Source organism: Oncorhynchus kisutch, linkage group LG1, assembly GCF_002021735.2.
Source record: "Oncorhynchus kisutch isolate 150728-3 linkage group LG1, Okis_V2, whole genome shotgun sequence".
NCBI lineage: Eukaryota > Metazoa > Chordata > Actinopteri > Salmoniformes > Salmonidae > Oncorhynchus > Oncorhynchus kisutch.
In genome coordinates this window covers 27,810,813-27,828,704 of record NC_034174.2, presented here as the reverse complement: position 1 = coordinate 27,828,704, position 17,892 = coordinate 27,810,813, and the positions used below count along the sequence as shown (strand labels likewise).

The 17,892-nt window shown below is 37.7% G+C and overlaps 1 protein-coding gene across 2 annotated transcripts in view; it reads right to left on the bottom strand.

Annotated features, from left to right (window-relative positions):
- ephb2b (eph receptor B2b) overlaps positions 1 to 12,592 on the bottom strand; it is a 151,249-nt gene extending 138,657 nt beyond the window's left edge. For both annotated transcript variants that reach the window (XM_020490923.2, XM_031812552.1), the window contains exon 1: positions 12,425 to 12,592. In XM_020490923.2, coding sequence (XP_020346512.1) covers positions 12,425 to 12,476 — 52 coding nt within the window. In that variant the 5' untranslated portion in view covers positions 12,477 to 12,592. The remainder of the gene's footprint in view (positions 1 to 12,424) is intronic.
- Positions 12,593 to 17,892: the final 5,300 nt, after the last annotated feature.

Genomic DNA, 17,892 nt, shown 5'->3' with positions numbered 1-17,892 from the left:
AAAGTTTAACTTTTTTAATATTAAAAAAGTACGTTGCGTTTTGGAAAGCTGTTTTTTTCCTGGATCAGACGGGCTTCATAAATGGACATTTTGGGTATACATGGACGGATTTAATCGAAAAAAAGACCCAATTGTGATGTTTATGGGACATATAGGAGTGCCAACAAAGAAGCTCGTCAAAGGTAATGAATGTTTTATATTTTATTTCAGCATTTTGTGTAGCGCCGGCTACGCTAATTATTTTGTTTACGTCCCCTTCAGGTATTTCGGGGGGTTGCATGCTATCAGATAATAGCTTCTCATGCTTTCGCCGAAAAGCATTTTAATCTGACATGTTGGCTAGATTCACAACGAGTGTAGCTCTAATTGAGTACCCTGCATGTGTGTTTTAATGAAAGTTTGAGTTTTATCGAGGTCTATTAGTTGTCACTCTGAAATTTCCCCTGATGTTGATCCCTGTACAGGGACAGCAGCCATAACATTAACTTAATACATAAATAATATCTATTTAGTCTCAAATAAATAATGAAGCATGCTCAATTTGGTTTAAATAATGCAAAAACACAGTGTTGGAGAAGAAAGTAAAAGTGCAATATGTGTAATATATGTAAAAAAGAAAACGTTTAAGTTCCTTGCTCAGAACATATGAAAGATGGTGGTTCAAAATTCCCAGTTCTTCAATATTCCCAGTAAATACATATTAGGTGAAATTATTATAGGAATGAATTATGACACGTCGACTATTTCTCTCTATACCATTTGTATTTCATATACCTTTGACTATTGGATGTTCTAATAGGCACTTTAGTATTGCCAGCCTAATCTCAGGAGTTGATAGGCTTGAAGTCATAAACAGAGCTGTGATCAAGCATTGCTAAGAGCTGCTAGCAAACGCAGTAAAGTTTGAATGAATGCTTGTAAAGTTTGAATGAAAGTTTGAATGAATGAATGCTTGGTAGGCAGCCTGCTGCTGCCTACCAACGCTCAGTCAGAATGCTCTATCAAATCATAAACGTAATTATGATATAATAAACACGGTAGCGTCCCACCTGTCAACAGCCAGTGAAACTGCAGGGCACCAAATTCAAAACAACAGAAATCCCATAATTAAAATTCCTCAAGCATACATGTATTTTACACCATTTTAAAGATACACTTGTTGTAAATCCAGCCACAGTGTCAAAAAAAAACGGAAAAAGAAAACCATGCAATAATCTGAGTACGGCGCTCAGAAGACAAATCTAGCCAAATTGATATCCGCCATGTTGGAGTCAACAGAAGTCAGAAATAGCATTATAAATATTCACTTACATTTTATGATCTTCATCAGAATTCACTCCCAGGAATGTCCATCATTTACAGTGGGGCAAAAAAGTATTTAGTCAGCCACCAATTGTGCAAGTTCTCCCACTTAAAAAGATGAGAGAGGCCTGTAATGTTCATCATAGGTACACTTCAGCTATGACAGACAAAATGAGGGGAAAAAATCCAGAAGATCACATTGTAGGATTTTTTATGCATTTATTTGCAAATTATGGTGGAAAATAAGTATTTGGTCACCTACAAACAAGCAAGATTTCTGGCTCTCACATATAGAAGCAGGTACCCACGTGCCATCTCCTCATTGGTTATACCCACGTAGGTGACTGAAAGACGTTTTGCCGGTAGTTGTGGTAATACAATGAAAGTTTAGATGCGAACACCATATAAGTTAAACAATGAAAAGGCCTGGAAGGAGGAGAGATGACTAGAAATGTTTCGGTTGGCCGTTTTATGTGTGGATTAATTGTCGGAGTAGAGCATTTCAGGTAAAATAACAACTCAATGTTTATATCCCAGGACAAATTAGCTAGCAACAGCAAGCCAGCTAAATAGGACAAATTAACGTTAGCTAGCAAGTGCAAGCTAACTAGCTAAATTGCCATACATGTTTAATGATTTTCGACCTGTCCCCAAATTAATGTCATTGGTTCAGAGTTTGTTTTGATTTTTTTGTTTCGATTTTAACCTGCGTGTCATGCCCGCATTTGGTGTGGGGAGGGCAAAATAAATGTATGCACGATAGCGCACGATGGCGCACGCGCGCAGCCGGTTTGGGTTCCGTGTCAGACCTAGCCTATGCGAGTGCTCTGTAAATAGTACAATGTGTCTCTAGGTCCCAGAGTTATGCCGTATTTATACAACACTAAAACCAGTTGTTTCCTGTTTGTATGATATCCTTTACTTTGTCTCTTTCTTGTCATTGGACCAATAACTCAACACGTAAGGCTATTCTTACTGTATCTCCAAAAGGAATGATGGATTGTGAGTATAACGGGGTACCAACCACAAAGATAACGCGAGCTGACGTGGAAGTAGTGAGTTATCTGCAGATGAAAAAGTTATTAGGTCCACATGAATAATAACATTCTACACATTTAACCATATCATATGACTTTTTCATTTCATTTAACGTTCTCCGTTGAATCTCTGCATTGATTTCACAGCCACAGCAGGTCTCCTGAGATTCTCTATGGATTTTCCAGCTGCCCTCGCAAATGGTCCACTGTGATTACTATCTGGAACGTAGAGCCAGAGGAAGGTATGGAAAATAGTCATCACGCCTCAAATCCCAATATTGTGCTCCTGTTTCGGTGAGCTGTGTTACCTCATGGCAACAATGATCGCAGACATGGTTTCATCGAGCCCAGTGGACACATATTGCTCAGTTTTTGGCTTTTCTCAAAACGTGGGCGTGAGTTTTAGGGGTAGTGTTTCCTGCTGAAAAACCTTTACAGGGTAGGAATTAGGGTAAAATAGCAATGAATGGAGGGTTGGAACAAGTGCAAGACATGAATTTAATGCCTGAGTGGGAGTTATTACAACTGCACGTCTGACTGATCCCGCTGTCTATCGGCCCCATGCTGAATCTGCTTACTGAGAGATGATTATGCAAATGAATGTGCTTACTCTGTCGAATAGAATGTCTATCATACGAGTTATTAAAAGAAAAATTGTAATAACCCCTCATTGATGTTCCTCCATATAATGTTGCTAGGGGTTAAATCTTTGCTAAGCTTGTGCTATTGATTAGGGCTCTACGCAGATTGATGAGGGAGCTCCATATGGGGTTGTCTGGAGAAGTCTGAGAATTCCAAAGGAGATGATTACCTCGGCCTCAACCCACAACAATGACTCCATTTCTGATAATGACAGTTTTCCTACATGGAAGAAAAACTCAAACCTGGAAACCTCTCCCAAGCCTTAAATACTTAAAAAGCAAAACTGCCATAAGGTCTATCACCTGACACCCCTACATAATTTGAAAATTCATGTGTGCTTACCAGGGCCAAGTCTGTGCAGAGAGGTACCCCCTCTGGCCCAGGCAGTCCTGAGTAATTGGACTACAGCCGATTAACTGCAAAGAAGAAGTGCTGTTACCCTTCTGTTGTGATGACCTGTCACGTTCGTCGTATGAATCGGACCAAGGTGCAGCGTGGTATGTGTACATTCTTTATTATTATAAGAACAAACACTCAACAAAATAACAAACCGAACCGTGCCGCAAATATGAATAGTGCAGACAGGCAACTAAACATAGAACAAGAACCCACAAACACCAAAGGGAAATGGCTACCTAAATATGATCCCCAATCAGAGACAACGATAAACAGCTGCCTCTGATTGGGAACCATATCAGGCCACCATAAACATACAAATGCCTAGACCCATTAAAACCCTAGACATAAAAAAACCTAGACAATACAAAAACTAGCGTATCCACCCTAGTCACACTCTGACCTAACCAAGATATAAAGAAAACAGAGATATCTCAGGTCAGGGCGTGACATGACCCCTGCCTTTGAGATTTGTTATCTATTAACCCTCCATTTTAGCACTTTATTTATATTAGGATTCCAGGTGATCAAAATGGCCCCTACTTCTTTAACCGTTTCCAGCACAACACGCCTCTGTGGCCACATCTAACACCGTGTAATTTCAGCCCAGAGCTAGGTTTATACCCTTGTTGTTACAGTACATTTCACCAATCTGACTGTCTGAACTGTAGCTACTCTAGAGCCCTTTGAGGGTCTGGGGTTATACAATTGATTTACGCTGTATCTGAATTAATCTGGGAACAACAAAAGATTAGCTCCTGCTCTCTGAATGCAGTCAAGTCACAGCCATGGGCCAAATCAGTTCATTATCTCTGTTAATTCCCTCAGCACTAGGCTAATGCAATAAGATGCCAACAAATACCTCCCGTATCACTCTTCATACAGGTTTTTTAATAACGTTCTCTCTTTTATGACTTTTAAATGTCATGTCCTCAAATTAGCCATGTGAATGTATAATTGTAACACTTTTTTTCAGGCATTTGATTCATAAAAATCTACAATTATTGCATGCACTGTATGGGGTAGTTATTATGTGTGGCTCATATGTAAATATTGTGCAAAAGGTAGAGTCGTTGTGTCGTCGCAATAGACCTATAGACTAGAGTACTGATCCCACGAGAAGGCAAAGATCCACAGTACCTCTGCTCTACTGTACCATGTCACATTGGTGCTCAACCGCCCTGTCCAATAACTAAAGACAAGCATAATCTGTTAGAGGACACCAGGTCCTCCCCAGCTCACACTAATCAGATAAAACATGTCTGCTCGCTGGAAATCACGTCAGGGTGCTCTGTCTATATCAGAGAGTGAGACAGATAGGTCCGGCTGGGCAGGAGTAGAGAAGGTCCTTTGTCTGTTTTGTGCTGCTACCATGTTGTGTTGCTGCCATGTTGTGTTGCTATCATGTGGTGTTATGTTGTATTGCTACCATGCTGTGTTGTCATGTGTTACTGCCATGCTATGTTGTTGTCTTAGGTCTCTCTGTATGTAGTGTTGTGTTGTCTCTCTTGTCCTGATGTGTGTTTTGTCCTATATTTTTTATTTCATGTATTTATTTTTTTAATCCCAGCTCCCCAACCCCACAGGAGGCATTTTGCCTTTTGGTAGGCCTCATTGTAAATAAGTATTTGTTCTTAACTGACTTACCTAGTTAAATAAAGGTTACATTTTAAAAAATTTAAAATAAATGTCTGCGCGTCTGCATATTGTCGCGGAGCAAAGCAGAACAGAGCAGCCCACCGTGGCTAGCCAGCCAGCGAGAGCAAGGGTAGGGGGAGAAAAACGATGAACCATGCTGGGCCCATTACTACCGACGGAGGCTGAAATCGGTCAGATCTGCTGCAGCTTACATGAAGGCTGGGGAGCCCAGTCCCCACTAAGGACTGAGCCGTCACGCTGCTGATATCACAACCACTGGAGAGAAAGAGGGGACCGAGAAAGAGAGGGAGGGAGAGAGAAAAGCAGAGATATAGAGAAACTAAAAGCAGATGTAACCTGGGTCCAGAGGAGCTGATAGATGGGATGTGCAGCTCAGCAGAGGCAATGGTTCAGGTGGAAAAGGCTTCCCTTTGTGATGCAGATGACAACGCAATCAGCCCCTCTTTGTCTCCGCCGATGGGCTCTGCTCCCGGGGACATTGAGAGCCAGACACTAATCCGCTGGGTTTGTGTTCTGTGGGCCTGTTCAGAGAGGCAGTGGCACAGTACCTGGGGTTGTATGGAGGGAGGCTGTGAGACCAGGTCTGACCTCTCTCAGGGTATCCTGGCTTGATGCTGGCTGCATTTACCCTCTGAGCTCAATTCAAGTTCTAGAAGACTTGTGCTTTCAAATATTCTAAAAGATGCAGGCAACAATGAGGGTGCTCATCAGCTTGAGTTTTCAATCTAGCATGTGACATGCTGAAGGTTTGCAATTTGTCAATCAAGATTTGTGATTGGTATAACAAGGTTCTACCTGTAAACGTACATATTAGGTTGCTTTTGCAGTTTAAATTGAATCTAGAACTCTTTACAGACAGTTCAAAATGTTGATGTTTTTTCCGATCAGCAAAAAATAACAAAATATAGCCCACAGGGATGACGTAATGGCCAGAAACTGTGCTAATGAAATTATACAGTTACTCTCATTGAATAAACTACTCACCCCTGTGTAACTTCATTAGATAAACTAATTAATGTTGAGCAGTATGAAGCTTGGATGATTTCACATTACCATGTGGAATATAATGATATTATCTCAGAAATTATGCAATCAATCTGACTCATGTTCAATACAAGCCCTAACAGTGTCATTAATGTTTGGTTGAAAAAACTCTAACAGGGGCATTAGTCATAGTAGCTAGTTTCACTCACTTTCAGACCAAACAGGCTAAAACAATTATAGCCCTGTGGTTGAACAACACACCTATACTTTAACGACTGCTAGAAAAACAAAAACAAAACCCAAGACCCATAACATAAGTGATCCTGAGTGAAGAACACATTTTTTATGTAACACACAGGTTCTCAATTGTCCCCATTCCACAGTAGTTGTAGTGTTAACAAAACTTTTTGGTGTTGAAATTTGAGTCTACATTTAGAACTATTCCATTGAGAAACGTATAGTATTTCCGAACAGAGCTTATTTTATACACAGTTGACCGTCCCGAGGCCAGCTATAAAAAAAAAAGTATATTGGGAATAGACTGGGTGCCTTTTCAAAATAAATTTGTCCATCTAAACATGGTTTTGTGTTAACTTAAGGAATATCAAATTATTACTAGACTGAAATGAATAACTAGTGTAATTGAAAGTGGTTTTAAATGGTATGTTACCAAAGGGGGCAGACTCTTACCGACTGGCTCTTAATGAACAAATGTTGTAGTAAACATGGTTGGAGATTGAGGCACTGATACAAGCCCGTAACAAAAGATGCAGCCACAATGATGTCATGCCATGCAGAGAGAACACATTTTTGTAAAACTAGCATCCCCTCTTGCCATCGGCCAAAATCTCTGAGCCCTCGGATACCCTTGCATTAAACTAATCCTCAAGGTAGCCCATGGATGTCCCCGAAATGTGACACCCACTCTCAAATGAAACAACTGGTACCAGCACTAATTTAAATTCTGCATGCAAAGTGACAATGGCTGGGCCATGGGCAGCATGGATTAGGTCTTGAATAGAGGCGGATTCTTTGTGAAAGCCTACTGTGGTGGTTGGCGTGCATACAAGCTCCCTGCATCTGCTCATTGGGTAGACTGAGAAAACACAGGATTGTGTATGGTCACTCATTTTACCTTGATTTAATCCCGTTTCAGAGCCCCCTGTCACTGCCTTTTGTTACTATTCCAAAAACGATAATGCTTCCATGTTAGGCGAACACTTCTAGTCCCCACACAAGTACAGTTGAACTGGGCCTATTGAATTTACATTTGAAAGAAAGTTTACACATATTTGGCAAACTCAAAATACACATTTTCATAACGCTTTTCAAACGACACACAACACAATAAGACATGTTAAGATATAACAGAACACGATAGTATTAAATACTGAAAGCACTTTGTTTTCTCTCAGGTCTCCGCTGTAGCCTATAGGAGGCAACCGCATTATGGCCAACAAACCTCCGCCACTGCCTTTCTTACCTGTACACTCTAAGATATCGCTCTACACTTGATGCTAATAAAAAGCCACTCCCTTCCTTAAATATTTCATCTCGATCCCATGTTATTTTACAGCATCTCATCCATGGAGTCATCTCTACTAATGTGAGTTATCTAAATATGCAAATTATTGAGGCACGAGTTATACTGTATACTGTTTACATTTTGCGTGATTTTTGAATTTCGATAAAAATCATGATTTCACATTGCCTTAAATGGCTTCACCCTGCCTCAACATGGATGCCATGTGTCCTAGTTTGTCTACCTCTGGTGATGGTCATGATCAGATCACAATGTGGCTTTTGCACATATACATATAGCCAGAAACATGCTATCTCACTGAATGTAGCATAATACAGTAACGGGATGTGTTTCAGAAGGTAGTTGGGGTCTTGTACTACTGACTGCAGAGGTGAAATTCGTAGTAAACGATAGTTGTTGTTAGCAAGTGTACTCTGGCAGTATTTCCAAGAATACCTAGTAAATTATGTTCTGTGTGCTAATCCCACTGAAGGTTAATGGTTTTGTTATCGTTACAGTAGCTGCCTTAGGTTACTCCTAAGGGTATTCAAAAGCAAGGTGTTTTTCCTGTTAAATGTCTGTTACATTTATCATAAATCCACAAACAAGCTAGTCAATAAACCGTGTTCAAACTTTGGTTACCTTATTTTACAGTCCATTACTTACCCAGTATTTACCCAGTCCAGAGATAGCAGAAGGGTAATAAGATACAGAATCAGATATGGAGAACCAAAGGTCTAGTACCGCCATAAGCGTTGTGTTTACTAATTAAATCAATGATTGACTTAATTTTATAATACTCTCCCTTAAATGGCATTAAGAGTGAATGGGCTTGCAACTACTTCCATGGTAATACTTTTTGGCAGCTCTGGTAAGATTTGTTGCTGCGGATGATGATGATGCTCTCCATAGATACACCTGGCATGAGGTAGGTAAACAAAATGAGAGGATATATAGACAGGCATGCCTGGCTCAGATGGAACAACAGGAATTGTCTTACTGAGCACCTCGATTCCATTCATCAAAGCTCACCTGCTAAAATTGACCATAGGTCTACCAAGAAGATTTCATATCAACAGGGGCTTGCATACAATCCACAGTGTTTTAGCCCAACAACATCCCTGCCTTGGTTTGAAAGATAACTAGCTACATCACTCTCAAAATGTGATCACTCTGAAATCCATATACAGAGCTATGGATGTTAGAGCTGTAGTTGAAAGAATAGCATCTGTCATTAAGACAAAGTTCACCTGCTATGTCCAAAAAACATTCAAAAAGATACAATATAAAACAATGTATGTTGTCCAAGTACATTAAAAGATATGTAGGGCTAAATAATTATCCTAAGATAAATATGAAAGTATTGCTATTTGTATTCTCTTCAATTGCTAAGCTATACAGTTACGTACATAATTATAAGCTAGCTTTCAAAATTATACATCAAAACACACAACAACAACAAAAATTATATCACGATGCAATTACCAACATTAGCCTTGATCTAAGATATGTGCCAGAAGGACTATGGGAATATTTTGACGTGTTTCTATATAAAACCCGACAGAAGAACCTTTGCCAAAGCAACCATGTCCTGATGCCATGACATCAGAGCCGTCAATACGATTTACTTTGATGTTCCTCGCTGTGGTGTGTTGTTTTTTGGATTAAGGCTACAGTGACCTCTTTTTCAACAACAAAAAATGCATACATAGCCTACTCCTGCGACTTCATTGGATGATCGGCTAGGGTGATACGAAGGGTAAGATGGGGGGCTGTGACGGGTTGGGGAAGAGACCAACCAGTCATGTTACTGAAATACAATAAATATAATAATAGTGTTGCTGGCTAATGTTGCTTGAGAAAAAATGGTTTCGGAAATCAATACTTTTATCGTCAGTCAAGTTCAATAGTAAGTAATTACTTCTCAATTACGTAAACAAAAACATGAAAAGGGTAACACTATTAGCTTAATTGCCTCTCCAGAAACAAAACAGCCTTTTCTTCCATGCAGCCATTATTGTCTGAAAGGGTAAATATATGATTTGTTTTACATTGAAAATGACCAAGTAATACATTTCTTTTGAAAGAGAATAGCCAAATGAATGGCTTCATCAAGAACATATATTGTTTGTGTCACAAATAGAAAAGAAAACTCTTGATAAAATAGGCCTATTAAATGACAGCATATTATGTGTATTAGCCTGCCAGACATAGCCATATTGCACAATACAAAACATTTCCATCAATAGCTTCCCACTGACTAAAAGTAAAATAAATGCCTGTTTTTCATGGCTGTCAGTGTCTCTTCATATATTTTGCAGTCTCATACGTCATCTAGCCACGTTTGCATTCCAGAAAGAGAAAATAGCATGCCACTCTATTCAACGCAATTGGTAGAAAGACATTGGTCTGTTATTATTTGTCATCATTTTTTTTTATGCAAAAAAAATAAAAACGTGATTCATTCAGCAATGTTGAAGCAGCTTCTACCCTACTGTCTGGGGTTCCATCTCACTCATGACCTTAGGGCCGAACACTGCTGCGCTAAGAGAGAACAACTTCATTCTATCACTAACCTTCTAAAGGTGAACAGCCATAAGCTTTTCCCATTCAAGCTTTATTCTTCATTTAAAGTGAAAATGTAAATTAACAACTTTCATGAGCTAACGCGAACCGGAAGACATAGCTATTCGAAAAGTCTGGCCTTAGCTGATTTACCTCAAGTAGAATGTTGAAAACAATCCTCACTGTATTAAGATTTGCTTATTTAGTAAACAAAATAACAATAATTTAACTCCAGTAATTTGAATAATAATAATAAGAAGAAGAATTAATGGTAACAATATAGTAAATATAGCAGATCAAGCCAGGTAAAAAAAAGAATATATATATATATATATAATTTATTTGCTAGGACACAAAGCCATTGTTTATAAAAATTCAAATATTTGTATAAATGGCATATAAGTGTGGTTCCTTGAACCTGGGTCTTGCAAACAGTTTTTCTCTAATAGGTTAAATTGCTATTTTTAACTAATAAGGAAAGAAAAATATTTTTCAACTGTACAGCAGGGTCGACTACAAATGACAGTAATCGTTCAAACATATACATATAGATTAGTATTTTAGGACACAAGAAAAAGCACCCACTCTACTATTGGCATTGAAATAATGAAATAAACAATCAAAGCATTACAAAATTATTATGTATAGACGTTCAATATCAAAAGCCGTAAGCTCAGGCACAAAGGCCTAAACACTACCATATATTTTATTTTGCCAGAGGAACACATGACATTGGATGTGTGTAGGACCTACCTACTGTACAAGTATAATGTCAACTGGAAAATACAAATTCCAGGCATATTTAGGCCTGCCTATGTAACAATTCAGGAAACATAACTTTCCAATATCCCAGTTAAATGATATGCTGCTTGAAATTGGGAAACATTCTTTTCAAGACACTTCAATACCGAAGTGACTTTTTCGTATCAGGTTAGGAGAATTTACGCAGCAGGTTAGTATAATTAATGTAGCAGGATAGGAGACTGAGGTTAAGGTTAGTTAAAGAGTTAGGGTTAGCAAAAAATCTCTCCTAACCGGCTATGACAATCACTTTATATTGATGTGGCATGAAAAGAGTGTGTCCAGTTTGAACATTTCTTACGTTTTATTTGTCAATTCAAAAGGCCTATCAAAGTATGAGGAGCACAGCACATTATTTCTCTCAAACGGTTGGGCCTACTATCTATACAATAGACTACATGAACATGAAAATGCCTACCATGTGAATATGACGCTAATGCTAAGTACAATAGGATTGGTAAACATACAATCCTACGGGGATGTGGGGCTCCCGATTGGCGCAGCGGTCTAAGGTACAGCATCTCAGTGCTTGAGCCGTCGCCACAGAAACCCTGGTTCGATTCCAGGCTGTGTTACATCCAGCTGTGATTAGGAATCCCATAGGGCGGCGCACAATTGGCCCAGCGTCGTCCGGGATTGGCCGATGTAGGAAAATAGTTTAAATACGAATTTGTTCTTAACTGGCTTGCCCGGTAAAATAGGCTCTTGTGATGTATTTTAAAGAGATGCGCGAGTCCTTCAGAGGCCGTGCATATCTTTAAAATAAATAACAAGACGCATGTTCTGTGACAAATCACATTAGCTGAAGGCATATTATCAACAACCTACCGAGGCATTTTCTTACGTTATAAAATTGTGGTTAAATATTGGTAGGCTACCCTAGCGCTATGCTCTCATGAAATACCTGTTCTATTGTGCCACTGAACACGCTGCTCATCATCATTCGCGAGCGAAGCCTGTGTGCTCCGGCCAGTGCACAGCACAATTAGAATATGCCAACAAAATTATTAAACTATACAACAAAGACGTCATTAATCAAATACATAACTGTCCCTACTGCACCCAATCATCTTCAGAAAATGTATAGCCTACTGACTGTTCACGCTGCTCTTTTACAAATTGAAGACAAGGGGAAAACGCCATGCTGCATCATAAAGTAACCCGTGTACTTTCTTGTTCACGGTTGAACTGTTTGAAATAATATAAAAGTATAGCGGTGTTTTGACTTGACATGTATACAATGGCACAGTAAAAAGCATAACGTATGTCCTTCATGACAAGCAATACGTTTGGACATTTCCACACCTGAGAGGATGCGGGCATGATCGGTGCAACCCTCATATAGCTATTGTTAATTATTTCCGTACACAATTCAAAGAAGCGCCTTTGCCACAATGTACAGTCGCCCCCGGAACGTTCTCGTTAAAATCAATTCAACCACTCAACGTGATGTGATCAGCAACTCTTTCGCCCCGTCGGCAAGACGTTATTCAAAGAGCTTTAAACATGATCTTACCTTCTACAGCTATTACAGTGGGTATTATCCATAAAATCCATAGAATATCCATTATTGGTTTCTTTGGACGAAAGTGTAAAAAGCCCAGACATTCAAATAAAATAAATCATGAAAGCCATTGACAGCAAATGCTGACTGACACGAGAGGACATTCACCTTCAACAGAGTGAACCAGATGCCATAGAAAATAACTCAAATCTTAACCAAGTTTGGACGAAACCAAAACAGAGGGGTGCCGTGTAAAACATAACATTTTCCATGCATCGGAAACTGCTCCAGATTTCAAATGTATGAGATGTGTATATTAGATATATCTATGATCCAACCCTAAAATATAACATACATAAGCTAAGCCTTTTGGTTATGCTTGTAGTTGTGGTACATGGTATGCTCTCCACCTGTCAAAAGAAATTCCACTATATCCCTACTGTCAATCATGACGATACAATCGCTAACTGCCTCATCTGTCTGATAATAAAGGATTTTAGAATCACGTGGAAGGATGACCAATGATGTTTGATTCTTACGCAAAAAGTTTTCTGCCTACGACTTTTATGTGTATTTTGTTGTCAGTAATGTATTTTATACTACAAGCTTGACACTTGACAAGGAGCATGGATTATATAATTCAATAAAGAGTAAGTTATTTTTTTTTTATGGTCCAGTAGCCTAGAAGGGTCTCTTCTAGAAAGGAAAACCCACTGTGAAAGTGTATGTCTGCTAGTTTGTGTAGTAGTATAATTTGCAAAATCATTATGTCTTGAGTGCAATTAAGATAAGGGGTAGAAGTGAAATCTTTCAAAGTAATTTTGATATAGGATGCGTGTTCAATACATGAGCCATCTGCTGTACATGCGTGTGAGCCATTTGGACCAATGGAAGAAAACATTGCCAAAACATAGCAATAGTATCAGTGATAAAGAAATACCTTTTTCATAAATCCCATCTTTCACTAGTTGATATCCTGAAAATCCAAATGTTTTGCTCAAATCCTCTGCTTTAGATATTCCACTACTGTTTCATTAATAGCGGTAATAGGTGGTCCATTCAAATTACTAGATGGAAATGTGCTTTTAAAATTAACTGTAACCAACAGGGCACAGGCTTTTGCTGTGTCTATTATGGGATGCTGCTGTTTTTCATGAGCCACTATTGTCAAGGTATGGATCGAATCAACTAATGCTAATCCCCCACAATCTCTCAATGATATATTATGGTTAATATAAATTATGTGTCATATTCAAGAAATTAAATTAATGTTTTATCAATATTCATGTTTTATAACATAAAATAATCAGGAATCTTGTATCATAAAAATCAGTTGTGTTCTAAATGGTTACTGTAATTAATTTGAGCACAATAACTGAATATTTTTTTTATTGAAGAACAGATCAATAAAAATGTGTTTGTACATCAGTTTGTTATCATCTAAACATCTTCACAAGTATGATGATTACAAACTGATGAATAAGTTAGTGTTCAGTGTGGCCTATTGCTTCCTCTCTGCTTTTTAGAGACATACTGGAATCCCCTGAAAGCAGTCAGGTATGGATATCAGGTCCTCATAGAGTGACAGGTCCTGCGTTTGTGCACTGTAGATTCAATCGGTCAGCTCTTTTTGTTAAATAGTTCATATCATTATCTGGTGGTGGAGTTTGGGGAAAAGACTGCATATCCTCTCTAGAAGCTGCTGTGAACCGAACCTCCCGAAAACAATATATGAACAATTGGTTGTGATAATGACATATGAATATGATCAATGGTATTGTACTTTACTCTCAGAATCTGTAATGAAGATTAAAGGAACTACCGGTATATGTTTTTTGATAAACTTTTCAGTATCTCATATGAGTAATAGTGGCCATTTTGTTTTCCATTTTCAGTATGAAAACATGCATGCTGTAGGCTTCCTGTACATGTTATTAATGCATTGTATCACAATGATTGCAGGAGTTGTATTACACTGCAAGCTATTTGAGCTGTACAATCCATATACATTTGCACCACTGCATCAACGTTGTCTTTGAAAATTATTATGTTATTGTCCCATTTGAATCATGCAAAATGATGCATGATAACATGCCACAGTAGGTTGTTGTAAACATAAACTATTCCTTTTTGGATTAATCCTTTGATTTTCACCGAATTTGTTGAAGTAGTTAGTATTTTTATTCCAACATCTGTCTATTACACTATGAGCAATACAGTATACTGATGAAAGTTACTCAAATTAATATACTTTGATGAAACCTAACGACTGTCAGTGACAGAATTTAGTCAATATTCTACAAATATATCAGCATTATTCTTGCTCATGTGGGTACAGTATTTGGCTCAAAGTATAAATGTAGCTTGAAAACAAGTCATAATTGATCACCCCAAGCTGTTCAAATCAAACTAAGCCCTGAAGTTGGCACATCAGGTTGGCACATCAAAGACTAGCACTGCCATCAATTGCAACACTGTCATCTTTTTTTTCTCCAATTCATTCTGTCTAGTATAAAATTACGCAATTTTTTGGGGAGAGAAATATGAATAAATTAAATATATAAATTCCACACTGTATTTTTTCTCCATCAAAATACTGTTGCCTAAGCAATTTTAAGATGTAATTTGTCAACCAACCTACAATGACATCTGAATTTATGTGTGCCAAGCTACAAACATAATTTTGTAATTTCCTTAAAGCAGTATAATACAGATTTCCTGTTTCAGCAGCTGGTAGTGAAATTCAAATGACTGTACAGACGCTGAGGCATGATGGGTAAAGAATACACAAATAAGTTTTATTTGAGGAGATGATGGACACTGGGAGAGAGGCTGTGTTAAAATGGAGCTCAGGCCTATTTTAAGCAGCCATAAACATAAACAGACATATTGTCTTTTATGATATATTGGTCATACAGTATATACAGTCCCTGTGAGCATAACATTGTGATTTGAGTTCCATTTCACATCTTCGGTAGTATTAGAGTGCATTGGCAAATACAAAGCGTGGAATTGCAGGTTTAGTTGAGTTGAGACGAAGATTGCTATAGTAATGATGTATTGCATAAATATTTATGCCATATCTAACCTCTCTTTGTAATAGTAGAGTTTGAGGAGGAACGTTCTTAAATAGCTGTCCTAGCTAACAGTAGATATGTCCTAGCTAACAGTAGATATGTCCTAGCTAACAGTAGATATGTCCTAGCTAACAGTAGATATGTCATAGCTAACAGTAGATATGTCATAGCTAACAGTAGATATGTCCTAGCTAACAGTAGATATGTCCTAGCTAACAGTAGATATGTCCTAGCTAACAGTAGATACGTCCTAGCTAACAGTAGATATGTCATAGCTAACAGTAGATATGTCATAGCTAACAGTAGATATGTCCTAGCTAACAGTAGATATGTCCTAGCTAACAGTAGATATGTCCTAGCTAACAGTAGATATGTCCTAGCTAACAGTAGATATGTCATAGCTAACAGTAGATATGTCCTAGCTAACAGTAGATATGTCCTAGCTAACAGTAGATACGTCCTAGCTAACAGTAGATATGTCCTAGCGAACAGTAGATGTGTCCTAGCTAACAGTAGATATGTCCTAGCGAACAGTAGATGTGTCCTAGCTAACAGTAGATATGTCCTAGCTAACAGTAGATACGTCCTAGCTAACAGTAGATGTGTCCTAGCTAACAGTAGATATGTCCTAGCTAACAGTAGATATGTCCAAGCTAACAGTAGGCCTAGAACCATTTAGCTAGCTCCATTAAACAGTGAGAGCAGTTACTAAGTCTCTGAGTGAAAATATATGAGGCACAGATTAATATAATTGAGATAATATGGTACTTTGTGTTTTATATAACTATATTACTAACATGTACATTTACACTCTGGACTTGATACATGTAGAAATGTTCCAAATTCATTAAATTGTGAATTATATCCAAAAGTGTATATTAATACAATTCTTACCATTGCATTATTTTATTGATTGGTTTGTGGATTTATATTGTACCATAGCTTTATTTTTTATGAAGGCTGAATAATGATCTTGTGCTTTTCTATTTCAGTACACATTTACACATCCTGAAAACATTAACCTTTCAAAGGGTCTAAACAAAGTTCAATGATAAAAAGGTTATTTCACAACATACACCCATGCATTTTCTTTGTCTTTTTTAAAACTTTCATTTGATAATAACTACAAATAAGCATGTTTGGGTTTTAAGACAGGTATTTATCTCAGACGTGCAATTTTGTTTCCATGTTCCTTGGTTGTGTACAGTATGTTGTGAATATGATAATTAAGGTAAAAGATCCTTGAAAATAGATACAAAATGAAACAAAAATGTATGTTAAATGTCATTCATATATTCATATATATATATATATATATATATATATAAAAAAATGGCCACTATATATATATATATATATATATATAAAACACATGTAACAATCAAAGTAGAGGTATAAAACCAATAATTTTTAAAACCTTTTCCAAGTGGTGAAACACATGGTTATATTATTGAAGTGGCTGTATTAAACTCAATTAATCTCAGATGCAGAGACTGACTGGACTAGAGGCCTTTGTAAATCACTGGAGATTGGATAATGATGTAGCATAGCGACAGCAAATGTACAGTGTCTCAGTCCAACTAATCTAGATATACTATTATCACTGAGTGAATATGGATTTAATTTAGGCAAGAGTTGTGGTTTCATTGTTGTGGCTTCAAAGTAATAATTTGGAAGGACTCAATAGAAGGCTTTCTCTTGCTGCCTGTAAAATATGACTTGACCTAAAGAGCATAGATGTCTCCTCAGCTGTGTTGCTAGACACGGCATCAGTCTGATTACGTCAATAGTGCCATCTAGAGTTTAAAAAGAGAACATTTTTGCACTTGGGGCTATTGAATGGTACAGTAAATCAGGGTTAGCATTATGACAAACAAGTTAACCAGTAGATACTGACAGGTTGTGTGCATATTTCATTTACAAGTGCTGCATTGCTACATCTTTACATTAGGGTAAGTACTTAAAAGAACATTTCTGCAATGTGCAATGTTCCATTTGAGACTAAATCTAGATTACTGTGGCTTTAAGAGGAGTAGCACTAGACTACTGTTCTGCACAACTCCTTAAATACAGTAGAATTGCGAACATAATCATGCTTTGTGTGCTTGCAACAACATTCAGAATGTACATTTAAGTAGTTTAATAAAAATGTTACCATGGATCACAAACAATACTATTTAAATGTAAGGAAAACATGATTAAGGTGAGCTTTCCCTAGTATGACTGTAGATTGTACTATTTCTCTTCAAACTCCTACCTCATAGGGTTAAACTTGAACAGTCAATTATCTCGGAGAAAGTTGGATATGAGAGAAAGATGAAGGTGTGGGGATGAAAGGAGTTCATGCAGATCAGAAGTAACCTTAAAAGTACTCTGCTTTGACTTTACCATTCAGAATGCTCT